This window comes from Heteronotia binoei, chromosome 3 (assembly GCF_032191835.1).
Source record: "Heteronotia binoei isolate CCM8104 ecotype False Entrance Well chromosome 3, APGP_CSIRO_Hbin_v1, whole genome shotgun sequence".
NCBI classification, from domain to species: Eukaryota; Metazoa; Chordata; class Lepidosauria; order Squamata; family Gekkonidae; genus Heteronotia; species Heteronotia binoei.
The window spans coordinates 194,223,591-194,239,804 of NC_083225.1; the positions used below are offsets into that span (position 1 = coordinate 194,223,591).

General features: G+C 52.9%; 1 protein-coding gene and 1 non-coding gene across 2 annotated transcripts in view; both read right to left on the reverse strand.

Annotated features, from left to right (window-relative positions):
* Positions 1-16,214, reverse strand: part of PDE2A (phosphodiesterase 2A) — a 231,246-nt gene that overhangs the window by 64,050 nt on the left and 150,982 nt on the right. The window contains 2 exon segments of the mRNA XM_060235363.1: positions 5,830-5,898; positions 13,377-13,418. Coding sequence (XP_060091346.1) covers positions 5,830-5,898; positions 13,377-13,418 — 111 coding nt within the window.
* On the reverse strand, positions 2,970-3,042 carry TRNAT-CGU (transfer RNA threonine (anticodon CGU)). The gene has a single exon. It is a non-coding gene; the product is annotated as a tRNA-Thr (tRNA).

Genomic DNA, 16,214 nt, shown 5'->3' on the forward strand with positions numbered 1-16,214 from the left:
AGATCTGATGAACAGGCCAGCCTGGGCCATCCAGGTCAGGGAATAGACATCCAGAGGTGGTTTTGCCATTGCCTGCCTCTGCGTAGCAACCCTGGACTTCCTTGATGGTCTTCCATTCAACTTCTAACCAGGGTCAACCCAGCTTAGCTTCTGAGATCTAATGATCAGGCCAGCCTGGGCCATCCAAGTCCAGGGAAGAGACATCCAGAGGCGGCTTTGCCATTGCCTGCCTCTGCGTAGCAACCTTGATCTTCCTCACCGGTGCCCCCATCCCAATATCCCCCCACCAGGGCCGAACCTGCTGAGCTTCTGAGATTGATGAGATCAAGCTAGCCTAGGTCAGGGCAAAACACATACAGATGTGGTTGGCCACTGCCTGCCCTCCACGTAGCAACCCAAGACTTCCTTGGTGGTCAAGGAAGCTCCACCTCTGCTTAGCGTCAAGATCTGATGAGACTGGGCTAGTCTGGCCCAGCCAGGTCAAGGCAAGAGGTGAAAAGAAGTGGCATAGCAACCTTGGAGTTCCTTGGTGGTCTTCCATCCAGGTACTAACCGGGACCGACCCTGCTTAGCCTGGGCAAGCCAGGGCAGGGCTGCACTCGCTTTACTTAGAATCATGGAGTTGGAAGGGACCTCCAGGGTCATCTAGTCCAACCCCCTACACAATGCAGAAAAACTCACAAACACCTCCCCCTAAATTCATAGGATCCTGACTGCTGTCAGATGGCCACCTAGCCTCTGTTGAAAAACCTCCAAGGAAGGAGAGCCCACCACCTCCCGAGAGGAAACCTGTTCCATTGAGGAATCGCTCTAACGGTCAGGAAATTCTTCCTCATGTTGAGCCCGAAACTCTTTTTGATTTAATTTCAACCCTTTGGTTCTGGTATTGTTGGAACTCTCTGTCTGGGGCAATGATCCTCTGTATTCTGGGTACTTGGGGGGGGCACTATGAGGGCTTCTGGTGTCCTGGCCCCACTGATGGATCTCCTGATGGACCCCACTGATGGACCTCCTGATGGCACCTGGGGTTTTGGCCACTGTGTGACACAGAGTGTTGGACTGGAGGGGCCCTTGGCCTGATCCAACATGGCTTCTCTTATGTTCTTATGTGACACAGAGTGTTGGACTGGAGGGGCCCTTGCTTGATCCAACATGGCTTCTCTTATGTTCTTATGTGACACAGAGTGGAGGGGCCCTTGGCCTGATCCAACAGAGCTTCTCCTCTGTTCTTATTTGACACAGAGTGTTGGACTGGGTGGGCCATTGGCCTGATCCAATATGGCTTCTCTTATGTGACACAGTGTTGGACTGGAGGGGCCTTTGGCCTGATCCAATATGGCTTCTCTTATGTTCTTCTGTGACACAGAGTATTGGACTGGAGGGGCCACTGGCCTGATCCAACAGGGCTTCTCTTATGTTCTTCTGTGACACAGAGTGTTGGACTGGAGGGTCGACTGGCCTGATCCAACAGGGCTTCTCTTATGTTCTTATGTGACGCAGAGTGTTGGACTGGATGGGCCACTGGCCTGATCCAACAGGGCTTCTCTTATGTTCTTATGTGACACAGAGTGTTGGACTGGAGGGGCCACTGGCCTGATCCAACAGGGCTTCTCTTATGTTCTTATGTGACACAGAGTGTTGGACTGGAGGGGCCACTGCCTGATCCAACAGGGCTTCTCTTATGTTCTTATGTGACACAGAGTGTTGGACTGGAGGGGCCACTGGCCTGATCCAACAGGGCTTCTCTTATGTTCTTATGCAACTCAGAGTGCTGGACTGGAGGGTCGACTGGCCTGATCCAACAGGGCTTCTCTTATGTTTTGTGATCTCTCCTGAAGGCCTGATCATCTCGGTCCTTCGAGCTAATGCTCTGGGCTGACGGCTGGGCTTGGGTTAGCTTCTGTGCCTGCCTGACCTTTCCCTTTCTCTCCTCGAATAAAAGGACACATTTGACCGCTAATCCAAAGGTTCACATTTAAATCCACAAGAAACCCACAAAGTCGGCTTTTTTTTTTTTTTTAAGAGAGGAGGCTGATTAGAAGAAGGAGAGGGTTTTTTTTCGTTGCTACTCATCGTGGGCAAGCTTGGAGCTTTTGAAGAGAATAAAAAGAGATTGAATTTCTACTCCCGCCCTTCCCGTGGAGTCTCAGAGCGGGTTACTATCTCCTTCCACTTCCCTCCCCACAGCAGACACTCTGTGAGGCAGGTGGGGCTGAGAGAGCTCTGACAGAAACGGCTCTTGAACAGAACAGCCTTGAGAGAACATGTGGCTGAAACCAAGGTCACACCAGCAGGTGAAGAAGAATACACTGGATTTATATCCTGCCCTCACTCTGAATCTTAGAGTCTCAGGCCGAATTTCGCACACTCGCCTTACTCTGCCATCATGTTCGTCTTCTCCCGTGTGGCACCCTCCCGATTTGCCACTATTTGCATCGGGCCTGCAGCAAAACATAGTATTTTTTGTGTAGCAAACGGAAACCAGTTTTTAGCGGTTTCCGTTTGCTGCATGAAAACTGCGACGTTTTTCACGCCTAGTTGCCTGGACCCTTTTGAGTTGGAGATGCCGGGGATTGAACCTGGGACCTTCTGCTTACCAAGCAGATGCTCTACCACTCAGCCACAGCCCCATTCATGGCTCTCCAGGGTCTCCACCTGAGGTTTTTCATGCCTACTTGCCTGGACCCTTTTGAGTTGGAGATGCCGGGAACTGAACCTGAGACCTTCTGCTTACCAAGCAGATGCTCTACCACTGAGCCACAGCCCCATTCATGGCTCTCCAGGGTCTCCACCTGAGGTTTTTCATGCCTACTTGCCTGGACCCTTTTGAGTTGGAGATGCCGGGAATTGAACCTGAGACCTTCTGCTTACCAAGCAGATGCTCAGCCACTGAGCCACAGCCCCATTCATGGCTCTCCAGGGTCTCAAGCTGAGGTTCTTCACGCCTACTTGCCTGGACCCTTTTTAGTTGGAGATGCCGAGGATCGAACCTCGGACCTTCTGCTTACGAAGCAGATGCTCTACCACTGAGCCACAGCCCCCCTTTACAATCTCCTTTCCCCTCCCCTCCGCACAACAGGCACCCTGTGAGGGAGGTGGGGCTGAGGAACCACGCTTTCAAGAACTGTGACTGAGCCAAGGTCACCCAGTAGCTGCCTGTGAAGGAGAGAGGAATCGAACTTGGGTCTCCCACATTAGAGTCTGCACACTTAACCACTACACCAAAGAGATGTCCCTAGAGAATTAAGAGCATAAGAACATAAGTGAAGCCATGTTGGATCAGGCCAACGGCCCATCCAGTCCAACACTCTGTATCACACAGTGGCCAATAATTTATATATATATATACACACACACACTGTGGCTAATAGTCACTGATGGACCTCTGCTCCATATTTTTATCTAACTCCCTCTTGAAGGTGGCTATGCCTGTAGCCGCCACCACCTCCTGTGGCAGCTAATTCCACATGTTAATAACACTTTGGGTGAAGAAGTACCTCCTTTTATCCGTTCTAACCTGACTGCTCAGCAATTTTATTGAATGCCCACGAGTTCTTCTATTGTGAGAAAGGGAGAAAAGTACTTCTTTCTCTACCTTCTCCATCCCATGCATAATCTTGTAAACCTCTCTCATGTCACCCCGCAGTCGACGTTTCTCCAAGCTAAAGAGCCCCAAGCGTTTTAACCTTTCTTCATAGGGAAAGTGTTCCAAACCTGTCATCATTCTAGTTGCCCTTTTCTGGACTTTTTCCAATGCTATAATATCCTTTTTGAGGTGTGGTGACCAGAATTGCACACAGTATTCCAAATGAGACCGCACCATTGATTTATACAGGGGCATTATTATACTGGCTGATTTGTTTTCAATTCCCTTCCTAATAATTCCTAGAATGGCGTTGGCCTTTTTTATTGCAAACGCACACTGTCTTGACATTTTCAGTGAGTTCTCTACCACGACCCCAAGATCTCTCTCTTGGTCAGTCTCTGCCAGTTCACACCCCATCAACTTGTATTTGTAGCTGGTATTCTTGGCCCCAATGTGCATCACTTTGCACTTGGCCACACTGAACCTCATCTGCCACGTTGACGCCCACTCACCCAGCCTCACAGATCCCTTTGGAGTTCCTCACAATCATCTCTGGTTCTTACCATCCTGAACAATTTAGTGTCATCACTGAACAATTAGTCCACCATCATACAACAAACACACTGTGAGGAAGGTGGGGCTGACAGAGGTTTCCCACGCAAATGCTGTCCAGCCCAAATGTTCTTTCAATTTATTAATTTCACTATTTTGCCACTGGATTCTAACTTTGTACCACTTTGCATGCTTAGCCCCTGCCCACCAGCTATACCCCATTCCTTCGTCTGAAGAAGTGTGCATGCACACGAAAGCTGACATTCTGAATAAAACCGCGTTGGTCTTCAAGGTCCATCAGTGGGACCAGGACAATGGAAGCCCTTCCACTGTGCCCCCCCCAAGCACCAAGAACACAGAACATCACTGCCCAGACAAAAGAGCATAAGCGAAGCCATGTTGGATCAGGCCAATGGCCCATCCAGTCCAACACTCTGTGTCACATAAGAACATAAGAGAAGCCCTGTTGGATCAGGCCAGTGGCCCCTCCAGTCCAGCAGTCTGTGTCACATAAGAGAAGCCCTGTTGGATCTGGCCAATGGCCCCTCCCGTCCAACACTCTGTGTCACATAAGAACATCAGAGAAGCCCTGTTGGATCAGGCCAATGGCCCCTCCAGTCCAACACTCTGTGTCACATAAGAACAGAAGAGAAGCCATGTTGGATCAGGCCAGTGGCCCCTCCAGTCCAACACTCTGTGTCACATAAGGACATAAGAGAAGCCATGTTGGATCAGGCCAGTGGCCCCTCCAGTCCAACACTCTGTGTCACATAAGAACATAAGAGAAGCCCTGTTGAATCAGGCCAATGGCCCCTCCAGTCCAACACTCTGTGTCACATAAGAACATCAGAGAAGCCCTGTTGGATCAGGCCAGTGGCCCCTCCAGTCCAACACTCTGTGTCACATAAGAACATCAGAGAAGCCCTGTTGGATCAGGCCAATGGCCCATCCAGTCCAACACTCTGTGTCACATAAGAACATAAGAGAAGCCATGTTGGATCAGGAGGTCCATCAGTGGGGCCAGAACACTAGAAGCCCTTCCACTGTGCCCCACCCCCCAAGCACCAAAAACACAAAGCATCACTGCCCAGACATAAGAACATAAGCGAAGCCATGTTGGATCAGGCCAATGGCCCCTCCAGTCCAACACTCTGTGTCACACAGTGGCCAAAAAAACCAAGTGCCATCAGGAGGTCCATCAGTGGGGCCAGAACACTAGAAGCCCTTCTACTGTGCCCCACCCCCCAAGCACCAAAAACACAAAGCATCACTGCCCCAGACATACGAACATAAGCGAAGCCATGTTGGATCAGGCCAATGGCCCATCCAGTCCAACACTTTGTGTCACACAGTGGCAAAAAAACCCAGGTGGCATCAGGAGGTCCATCAGTGGGGCCAGGACACTAGAAGCCCTCCCACTGTGCCCCCCCCCCCACCAAGAATACAGAGCATCCCTGCCCCAGACATAAGAACGTAAGAGAAGCCATGTTAGTTCAGGCCAATGACCCATCCAGTCCAACTCTGTGTCACACAGTGGCCAAAAAACCAGGTGCCATCAGGAGGCCCATCAGTGGGGCCAAGACACTTGAAGCCCTCCCTCTGTTGGCCCTCCCAAGCACTTACTGCTGTACGGGCTTCCTGAGTTCATAAATGGCCACTCACGCGCACAACTGGGAGGAAGCACTGCTTACCACACTGATGTGTCGCAAAGTGATGGACTTCTTTTCTTCCACCACCTTCCCCAGACGGCCAAACGTGAGCTGCGGGGAGAAAAAAGACAGCTGCGTGGAACGGTAGTCGATTGCAGTGACAATCACACACACGGACACACGGACACAAAACCAAACCTCAGACACGCTTAGGTTGCAATGCATAGGAATTAGGTTTCTTGACAGCAGTTATGCCCTGCATCTAGATAGATTCCAATCCAGGAGCGCCTTAGAGACCAATGAGATTTTGGGAGGGGATATGAGCCAAGGTTCCCTTCGCCAGCTACAAGTTAACGGAGATCCCTGAACCATTTCCCAGCAGAAGATGCAAAGGGAGGGTCTCAAAGAACAGCATTTCCAGGAGCTGTGAGTGGAGGAGTGGGGAATCAAACCCGGTTCTCCCAGATAAGAGAGCTCTGGCTGACCCAAGGCCATTCCAGCAGCTGCAAGTGGAGGAGGGGGGAATCAAACCCGGTTCTCCCAGATAAGAGAGCTCTGGCTGACCTAAGGCCATTCCAGCAGCTGCAAGTGGAGGAGTGGGGAATCAAACCCGGTTCTCCCAGATAAGAGAGCTCTGGCTGACCCAAGGCCATTCCAGCAGCTGCAAGTGGAGGAGTGGGGAATCAAACCCGGTTCTTCCAGATAAGAGAGCTCTGGCTGACCCAAGGCCATCCCAGAAGCTGCAAGTGGAGGAGGGGGGAATCAAACTCAGTGCTCCCAGATCTCTGGCTGGCCCAAGGCCATTTCAGCAGTTGCAAGTGGAGGAGTGGGGAATCAAACCCGGTTCTCCCAGATAATAATAATAATAAGATATTGGATTTATATCCTGCCCTCCACTCCGAAGAGTCTCAGAGTGGCTCACAATCTCCTTTCCCTTCCTCCCCCACAACAGACACCCTGTGAGGTGGGTGAGGCTGAGAGGGCTCTACCAGAAGCTGCCCTTTCAAGGACAGAGTCTCAGAGCGGCTTAGAATCTCCTTTCCCTTCCTCCCCCATAACAGACACCCTGTGAGGCGGGTGGGGCTGAGAGGGCTCTCCCAGAAGCTGCCCTTTCAAGGACAGAGTCTCAGAGCGGCCTAGAATCTCCTTTCCCTTCCTCCCCCATAACAGACACCCTGTGAGGCGGGTGGGGCTGAGAGGGCTCTCCCAGAAGCTGCCCTTTCAAGGACAGAGTCTCAGAGCGGCCTAGAATCTCCTTTCCCTTCCTCCCCCATAACAGACACCCTGTGAGGCGGGTGGGGCTGAGAGGGCTCTCCCAGAAGCTGCCCTTTCATGGACAGAGTCTCAGAGCGGCCTAGAATCTCCTTTCCCTTCCTCCCCCACAACAGACACCCTGTGAGGCGGGTGAGGCTGAGAGGGCTCTCCCAGAAGCTGCCCTTTCAAGGACAGAGTCTCTGTCGCGCCCTGGCCACCCCTCCCGGTCTCCCGTCGCCGCCGTCGCCCCTCCCGGGCTCTCTGGGGCGTTCCCCGGTGGTCTCAGAAACAGGGGTGGGAGCCGGGTTACTTCACCACAGGCCCCTGTTCCCCTCCTGGCTGTGCTGCGGCTCCTGTCCCTCTCTCTCGCAAGGCAGCCTCAATAAGCACCGGCCAGCTTCCTCCCCGACCTCCTCCTTCCCTTCCTTTATCTCCCCGGCCCAGTCCTCCCCCTTCCTGGGTTCTGCCCCTCTCTGGCTCCTTCCCCGCTTCAAAGCCCCAGACGCCCGGGAGAGGCGAGCCGGGGCTGGGCTGCCTGGGCGTGCCTCGGGCGTCCCGGACCTCTGCAGCGTGCTGGGGTGTGGCGTCTCTCACCGCCACGGGTCAGGCGGCTCTCCTCCTCTCTGCCCAGCGCTGGGCTCAGCTTCTCCCTCCTGCTCCCCAACGTCTCGCTCTGGCCAGGCTCCTTGGACTCCTTGGACACCCTGTGAGGCGGGTGGGGCTGAGAGAGCTCTCCCAGAAGCTGCCCTTTCAAGGACAGAGTCTCAGAGCGGCCTAGAGTCTCCTTTCCCTTCCTCCCCCACAACAGACACCCTGTGAGGCGGGTGAGGCTGAGAGGGCTCTCCCAGAAGCTGCCCTTTCAAGGACAGAGTCTCAGAGCGGCCTAGAATCTCCTTTCCCTTCCTTCCCCATAACAGACACCCTGTGAGGCGGGTGAGGCTGAGAGGGCTCTCCCAGAAGCTGCCCTTTCAAGGACAGAGTCTCAGAGTGGCTCACAACCTCCTTTCCCTTCCTCCCCCACAACAGACACCCTGTGAGGTGGGTGGGGCTGAGAGGGCTCTCACTGCAGCTGCCCTTTCAAGGACACCTCTGCCAGAGCTCTGGCTGACCCCAGGCCATTCCAGCAGCTGCAAGTGAAGGAGTGGGGAACCAAACCTGGTTCTCCCAAGTAAGAGTCCACACACTTAACCACTGCACCAATCTGGTACAGGGACTGCAGCCTCCTAAGCCACAACTGCAGACAGCCCGTGTGCCTCGGTTTCCCTGGCTACAGGGTCTCCGGGTGGAGACACATGGCATTGCCTATTCCTCTTGGGCAGCTAAATACTTGTTGTTCGTGAAAGGGCAGCTTCTGTCCCTCACAGGGTGTCTGTTGTGGGGGGAGAAGACATAGGACAGGGGTGGTCAACGGTAGCTCTCCAGATTTTTTTTTGCCTACAACTCCCATCAGCCCCAGCCATTGACCATGCTAGCTGGGGCTGATGGGAGTTGTAGGCCAAAAGAAACATCCGGAGAGCTAATAATAATAATAATAATAAATTTTATTTGTACCCCGCCCTCCCCTGCCGAAGCAGGCTCAGGGCGGCTAACAATACGGTGCCCCATGGTGCACCAACAATAAAACAGTTACATTGAAAACATTAAATTAAACATTAAATTAACCTTAAAAGCCTGAATTAAACAATTAGCTACCGTTGGCCACCCCGATATAGGAGATTGTAAGCCGCTCTGAGTCTCTGATTCAGAGAGAAGGGCGGAGTATAAATCTGCAGCCTTCTTCTCTAACCAGTAGAATGTAACTCAGGGAACTTCCTTCCTCCTTGTTCTCCTCCTATTCCGTCTTCTTTCCCTGCATGCATCAGGAGGAACAGCATGGTGTCTCTCCTCCTGATCTGCAGACGGCCTACTACCATCCAAAGCCATCCAGTTAGCTAGAATAGTTTAGACACTCTTTTCTCACCGCTACAGTTACATGTTATGTTTCCCTTAATAAATCCACTAGTATTGGTTTCTTAACTTAAAGCAAGTTTGTGAGCGAGCGCGGTAACTATTATGGTAGGCTGCGCCGAAGCGCAGAAAGAGCACTCTGCTAAGTGAAGGTACGGACGGCTGCCTGACTGGTCCAGCCATCCTAAACCGGACCCAACAGTCCTCACTACATTTCTGTCTGGAGGACTTCCCTAAGGTGGCCAAACGCAAACCCAGGCTAGCGCAAGAGAGGGAAAGTTTCCCTGGCCTTTATTAATGATGCAGTCGTCACAGTTGCTTCTAGCCCCTTTCCACCCGCGCTCAGCCGTGCATGACGCCATGGGGTTTTGGTATTCACTCCGCATCCAGCACCCTTATCGCGGTGACACGCGCCGAAGCCTTCTGAAGGCTGTTGAATATTTCAGCAGGAGGAGATTATGTACGGTACATAAATCAAGGAGACAGACGCTCTGGTGCGCTCAGCACAACGTCCTGTGCACAAACATCACTTAACCTTCCAGCCGTCGCCAATTACGGCGCTATTATCTGCCTGCGCTATCCGCTTGGTGGAGATCGATCGCTCTATCGAGCCATCCGGAGACGCGGCTACCCGGGCCGTCTCTTGAACAGGTCGCGACCCTGGCTCTTCCGGGTGCTCGTCTCGCTGCCATGCATTTCAGCGGGGCTTGGCACAGGAGAACGTGACCTGTTGAACGGCGGCCTGTTGCATTCTCACGAGGGCTAAGATCTTTGAAAACATTTTGACAGAAACCTCGGGAGGGTTGGTTCAATAGCCAGGAGAGCTAAAGGGAATATCCATATATAGACATTATTCAGGATGGACAAAAAGGATTGCTTCTCTATACGAGTGACCGAAATGTAGAATCTGCTGCTAGAGGATGGAGAGACGGCCACAGGAATGAAGAGCTCTAAAAGGGGATGAGACAGTTTTATGGAGGAGAGGTCCATTGGGGCTACGAGCCATGGTGACTAAATGGAAAGTATACATTCAGAAGCAGTCAGCCCCTGAAGTACCAGGATGCAACATTAGGGGAAGGCCTCGGCCTCTCTGCCCTGTTGTTGGCCCTCCAGAGGAACTGGCTGGCCCCTGTGTGAGGCAGGAGGCTGGACTAGATGGACCCTCCCTGGTCTGACCCAGCAGGGTCTTCTGAGGTTCTTCTCAGGGGAAGGCCTCGGCCTCTCTGCCCTGTTGTTGGCCCTCCAGAGGAACTGGCTGGCCCCTGTGTGAGACAGGAGGCTGGACTAGATGGACCCTCCCTGGTCTGACCCAGCAGGGCTCTTCTGATGTTCTTCTCAGGGGAAGGCCTCGGCCTCTCTGCCCTGTTGTTGGCCCTCCAGAGGAACTGGCTGGCCACTGTGTGAGACAGGAGGCTGGACTAGATGGACCCTCCCTGGTCTGACCCAGCAGGGCTCTTCTGATGTTCTTCTCAGGGGAAGGCCTCGGCCTCTCTGCCCTGTTGTTGGCCCTCCAGAGGAACTGGCTGGCCCCTGTGTGAGACAGGAGGCTGGACTAGATGGACCCTCCCTGGTCTGACCCAGCAGGGCTCTTCTGATGTTCTTCTCAGGGGAAGGCCTCGGCCTCTCTGCCCTGTTGTCGGCCCTCCAGAGGAACTGGCTGGCCCCTGTGTGAGACAGGAGGCTGGACTAGATGGACCCTCTCTGGTCTGACCCAGCAGGGCTCTTCTGATGTTCTTCTCAGGGGAAGGCCTCGGCCTCTCTGCCCTGTTGTCGGCCCTCCAGAGGAACTGGCTGGCCCCTGTGTGAGACAGGAGGCTGGACTAGATGGACCCTCCCTGGTCTGACCCAGCAGGGCTCTTCTGATGTTCTTCTCAGGGGAAGGCCTCGGCCTCTCTGCCCTGTTGTCGGCCCTCCAGAGGAACTGGCTGGCCCCTGTGTGAGACAGGAGGCTGGACTAGATGGACCCTCTCTGGTCTGACCCAGCAGGGCTCTTCTGATGTTCTTCTCAGAGAAAGACCTCGGCCTCTCTGCCCTGTTGTTGTCCCTCCAGAGGAACTGGCTGGCCACTGTGTGAGACAGGAGGCTGGACTAGATGGACCCTCTCTGGACTGACCCAGCAGGGCTCTTCTGATGTTCTTCTCAGGGGAAGGCCTTGGCCTCTCTGCCCTGTTGTTGTCCCTCCAGAGGAACTGGCTGGCCACTGTGTGAGACAGGAGGCTGGACTGATGGACCCTCCCTGGTCTGACCCAGCAGGGCTCTTCTGATGTTCTTCTCAGAGAAAGGCCTCGGCCTCTCTGCCCTGTTGTTGGCCCTCCAGAGGAACTGGCTGGCCACTGTGTGAGACAGGAGGCTGGACTAGATGGACCCTCCCTGGTCTGACATAGCAGGGCTCTTCTGATGTTCTTCTCAGAGAAAGACCTCGGCCTCTCTGCCCTGTTGTTGGCCCTCCAGAGGAACTGGCTGGCCACTGTTTGAGACAGGAGGCTGGACTAGATGGACCCTCCCTGGTCTGATCCAGCAGGGCTCTTCTGATGTTCTTCTCAGAGAAAGGCCTCGGCCTCTCTGCCCTGTTGTTGGCCCTCCAGAGGAACTGGCTGGCCACTGTGTGAGACAGGAGGCTGGACTAGATGGACCCTCCCTGGTCTGACATAGCAGGGCTCTTCTGATGTTCTTCTCAGAGAAAGACCTCGGCCTCTCTGCCCTGTTGTTGGCCCTCCAGAGGAACTGGCTGGCCACTGTTTGAGACAGGAGGCTGGACTAGATGGACCCTCCCTGGTCTGATCCAGCAGGGCTCTTCTGATGTTCTTCTCAGAGAAAGGCCTCGGCCTCTCTGCCCTGTTGTTGGCCCTCCAGAGGAACTGGCTGGCCCCTGTGTGAGATGGGAGGCTGGACTGGATGGACCCTCACTGGTCTGACCCAGCAGGGCTCTTCTGAGGTTCTTCTCAGGGGAAGGCCTCAGCCTCTCTGCCCTGTTGTTGGCCCTCCAGAGGAACTGGCTGGCCATTGTGTGAGACAGGAGGCTGGACTAGATGGACCTGTAAGCTCTCGGTGGATTGGCTCCATCAGGGGTGTGTGGACTAATAGGCAAAGGAGCTCTGGTACAAAACAAGCCCCGTTTATATATGCCTTCCTTTCCTTTGAGCAGTTGGATCTTTTGAAAGGGGAGTCTCCTGTCACTGCAAAATGCTACCAGGGGTGTCCAACTCATTTGTTAAAAGGGCCAGATCTGACATAAATGAGACCTTGTTGGGCCAAGCCTTGTGTGTGCCGACTGAAGATTAGCTAGCAGAGATATAAACTTTATAAAGGACACAGATGAACACAATTTTTTTTTTAAAAAAACCCTTAAAGTAAAACATGCTTAAAACATTAGCACTCGGTCTTCATGGTGCTTTCTTAGCATCTCTCCCATGGGGTACAGGGAACTGGGGAAAAGAAGCTCTGCTTCTTTCCCTTCCACTCCAGGTGACCAGGAGGGAGGGAGCCTCAGCTAATAGAGGGAAGAGGGGCTTTGCTCAGTAGCTCTGCTGTGCGATTGAGAGAGCCTGGGAAAGGAAGATCAGCTCCCCCCTTCCTCCCCAAGGGTGGAGCCTCAGCCGATGGAAGAAGAAGAAAAAGAAGATATTGGATTTATATCCCGCCCTCCACTCCGAAGAGTCTCAGAGCGGCTCACAAACTCCTTTACCTTCCTCCCCCACAACAAACACCCTGTGAGGCGGGTGGGGCTGAGAGAGCTCTCCCAGAAGCTGCCCTTTCAAGGACGGATGCTCAGAGCACCCTACAATCTCCTTTACCTTCCTCCCCCACAACAGACACCCTGTGAGGCGGGTGGGGCTGAGAGGGCTCTCACAGCAGCTGCCCTTTCAAGGACAGAGGCTCAAAGCAGCCTACAATCTCCTTTCCCTTCCCCCACCACAACAGACACCCTGTGAGGTGGGTGGGGCTGAGAAGTCTCTCACAGCAGCTGCCCTTTCAAGGACAACCTCTGCCAGAGCTATGGCTGACCCAAGTCCATTTCAGCAGGTGCAAGTGGAGGAGTGGAGAATCAAACCCAATTCTCCCGGATAAGAGTCCACACACCAAACTGGAGAAAATAGAGGTTGTCCTCTGTAGCTCTGCTGCGTGATTGAGCACACCTGGCAAAGCAAGCTGTGATGCAGAAGGAAGCAAGGGAGAGGGAGAAGGAAGCAGACGGCAGCCAGTTGCTCGTGGGGCCTGATAGGAGCCCTCCGGAGGCCTGATTTGGCCCCCGGGCCGCATGTTTGACACCCCTGTGCTACACTGTACCCGCTTCAAGAGCAGTCAGCAACCCCTCCTGCAATAACGGGAGACAGGGTGGAAAAAAGTGGTTGAATTTTGCAAATGGGGGGGGGGATCTAGCGACTCACTGGAAAGCTGATCTCTTCTTCCAGCACTTTATCCCCGACGACCTGTAAGAAACAAGCAACGGACACAATGACAACCTGCCTCGGTTTATTAATCTAAAAGCGTCTGGGGACAACCTCTGACCCCAAAGGACTTTGCAAAATGCAAAAGATTACCCCCCCTCCCCCCCCCCGGCCAAGTAATAATCCAAATAAATAAACCTGAAAGTAATTCTCCAGTAAAGCAGCAGCCAGCGATAAACCAAAATTGCAGCTAAAAAAGGCTTCAGTTTATTGAAAGGAAGGCGCTGCGGGATAGCGAAGGCTGGCCCCCTTTATACCGTGGAGAGAAAAGGATGCACAAATTGCCTACTGAAGTTTTCCCTGCACCGTGTCACCAAAAGACAGGGGCGGAAAGGTGGGCTGAGCCGCAGGACAGTTAAGCACTTTTAGAAAGCATTCATATCTTTGAGCTAAAAGGACACACAAATTGCCTCTTGAAGTTTAAAAGGGAAAAGTAGTCCCCCTGAAAGCACCGGTCATTTCTGACTCTGGGGTGATGTCGCATCATGACGTTTCCATGAGAGACGTTTTACGGGGTGGTTTGCCATTGCCTTCCCCAGTCATCTCCACATTCCCCCCAGCAAACTGGGTCCTCATTTTACCAACCTCAGAAGGAGGGAAGGCTGAGTCAACCTGGAGCCGGATACCTGAACCCAGCTTCTGCCAGGATCAAACTCAGACTTTTTTTATGGGGTGGCTTGCCATTGCCTTCCCCCAGTCATCTCCACTTTCCCCCCAGCAAGCTGGGGATTCATTTCACCCACCTCGGAAGGATGGAAGGCTGAGTCAACCTCAAGCCGGCTACCTGAACCCAGCTTCTGCCGGGATCGAACTCAGGTCATGAGCAGAGGGCTCCGACTGCAGAACTGCAGCTTTACCACTCTGTGCCGCGGGGGCGCCTCCTATTGAAGTTTACCCAGCGTCACGTCACCAAAAAGCTTGGAGGGGAGGACCAGTCATTTGAAACAGGGCAAATGAGTACAGTTAATACAGAGAAAGAGCAGAAAAGCCCTTCCTCTGTGAGTATGACAAAAACCACGCAAATCTATGAAGCCTGGAGTCTTCAAGATCAGATCGCTGTAGTTGGGGGCTCCGTGCGGGTATGGCCGGCTTTGTCACTAGGCAAACTAGGTGGTTGCCTAGGGTTCCAGCTTCCTGGGGGCACCAAACTGGGTGTCCTCCATGTGACTTGGTGACGTTATCAGTGCCGGGAGGGGGTTGCCCGAAGTTAGCTTTGCCTCGGGTTCCAGACTTTCGTTTCGAATAGGAAAAGGAGTTCGACAAGGATGTATATTGTCACCCTGCTTATTTAATTTATATGCAGAGTACATCATGCGGAATGCTGGCCTGGATGAAGCACAAGCCGGAATTAAGATTGCCGGGGAAAACATCAACAACAGATTTGCAGATGACACCACTCTAACGGCAGAAAGCGAGGAGGACCTAAGGAACCTCTTGTTGAGGGTGAAAGAGGAGAGCACAAAAGTAGGCTTGAAACTCAACATCAAAAAAACTAAGATCATGGCATCCGGCCCCATCACATCTTGGCAAATAGAAGGGGAAGACATGGAAGTAGTGACAGACTTCACATTTCTGGGATCCAAGATCACTGCAGATGGTGACTGTAGCCATGAAATTAAGACGTTTGCTCCTTGGGAGGACAGCTCTTGCAAACCTGGGCAGTATAATAAAAAGTAGAGACATCACCCTGCCAACAAAAGTCTATATAGTCTAAGCAATGGCATTCCCAGTAGTAATGTATGGCTGTGAGACCTGGACAATAAGGAAGGTCGAGCCCAGAAGAATAGATGCTTTCGAGCTGTGGTGCTGGAGAAGAACCTTGAGAGTCCCTTGGACTGCAAGAAGATCCAATCAGTGAGTCCTAAGGGAAATCAGCCCAGACTGTTCCCTGGAAGGTCAGATGCTGAAGCTGAAGCTCAAATACTTTGGCTACCAAATGAGAAGGGAGCTCTCCCTGGAGAAGACCCTGATGCTGGGAAAGACAGAAGGCCAAAGAAGAAGGGGACGGCAGAAGAGGAGATGGCTGGACAGCATTACTGATGTCACAAACACGAATTTGAGGAGACCGGAGGATGGTGGAAGACAGAAGGGCCTGGCATGACTTGGTCCATGGGGTCGCAAAGAGTCAGACTCAACTGTGCGACTGAACAACAGCAAGGGTGCCAGACAGTCTAGGGCCAGCCCTGCACGTGGGGCTGCCCTTGGAGACTGTTCGGAAAACGGGTATTAGTCCCTGATGAAGCTGGCTGTCTTTTACCAGCGACGAACAGGAGAAATAATGTGAACCCCAGATTCCATCTGTCGCACTGGCTGCCCGCACGTTGCTGGGTTGCTTTAGGGGGTGGTTTTGACTTTCGGTTTAAAGCACCAGTGTCCCCGGGTTTGAAATGTCTTCCGGAACAAGAGACGAGTCTCTCCCACTTTATCTGAGATTCGCCGCTGAAGTTCTCGCGCTCAGAATCCATTCAGGCAAATCTAGGAAGCCCTGATGGCGCGGCCTCATTTGGAGTACTCTTTACAGTTCTGGTCACCGCACCTCAAAAAGATATTATAGCTCTGGAAAAAGTGCAGAAAAGGGCAACCAGAATGATCAAAGGGTTGGAACACTTTCCCTGTGAAGAAAGATTGAAACGCTTGGGGCTCTTTAGCTTGGAGAAACGTCGACTGCGGGGTGACATGATAGAGGTTTACAAGATTAGGCATGGGATGGAGAAGGTAGAGAATGAAGTTCTTTTCTCCCTTTCTCACAATACGAGAACTTTTGGGCACTCAATGAAA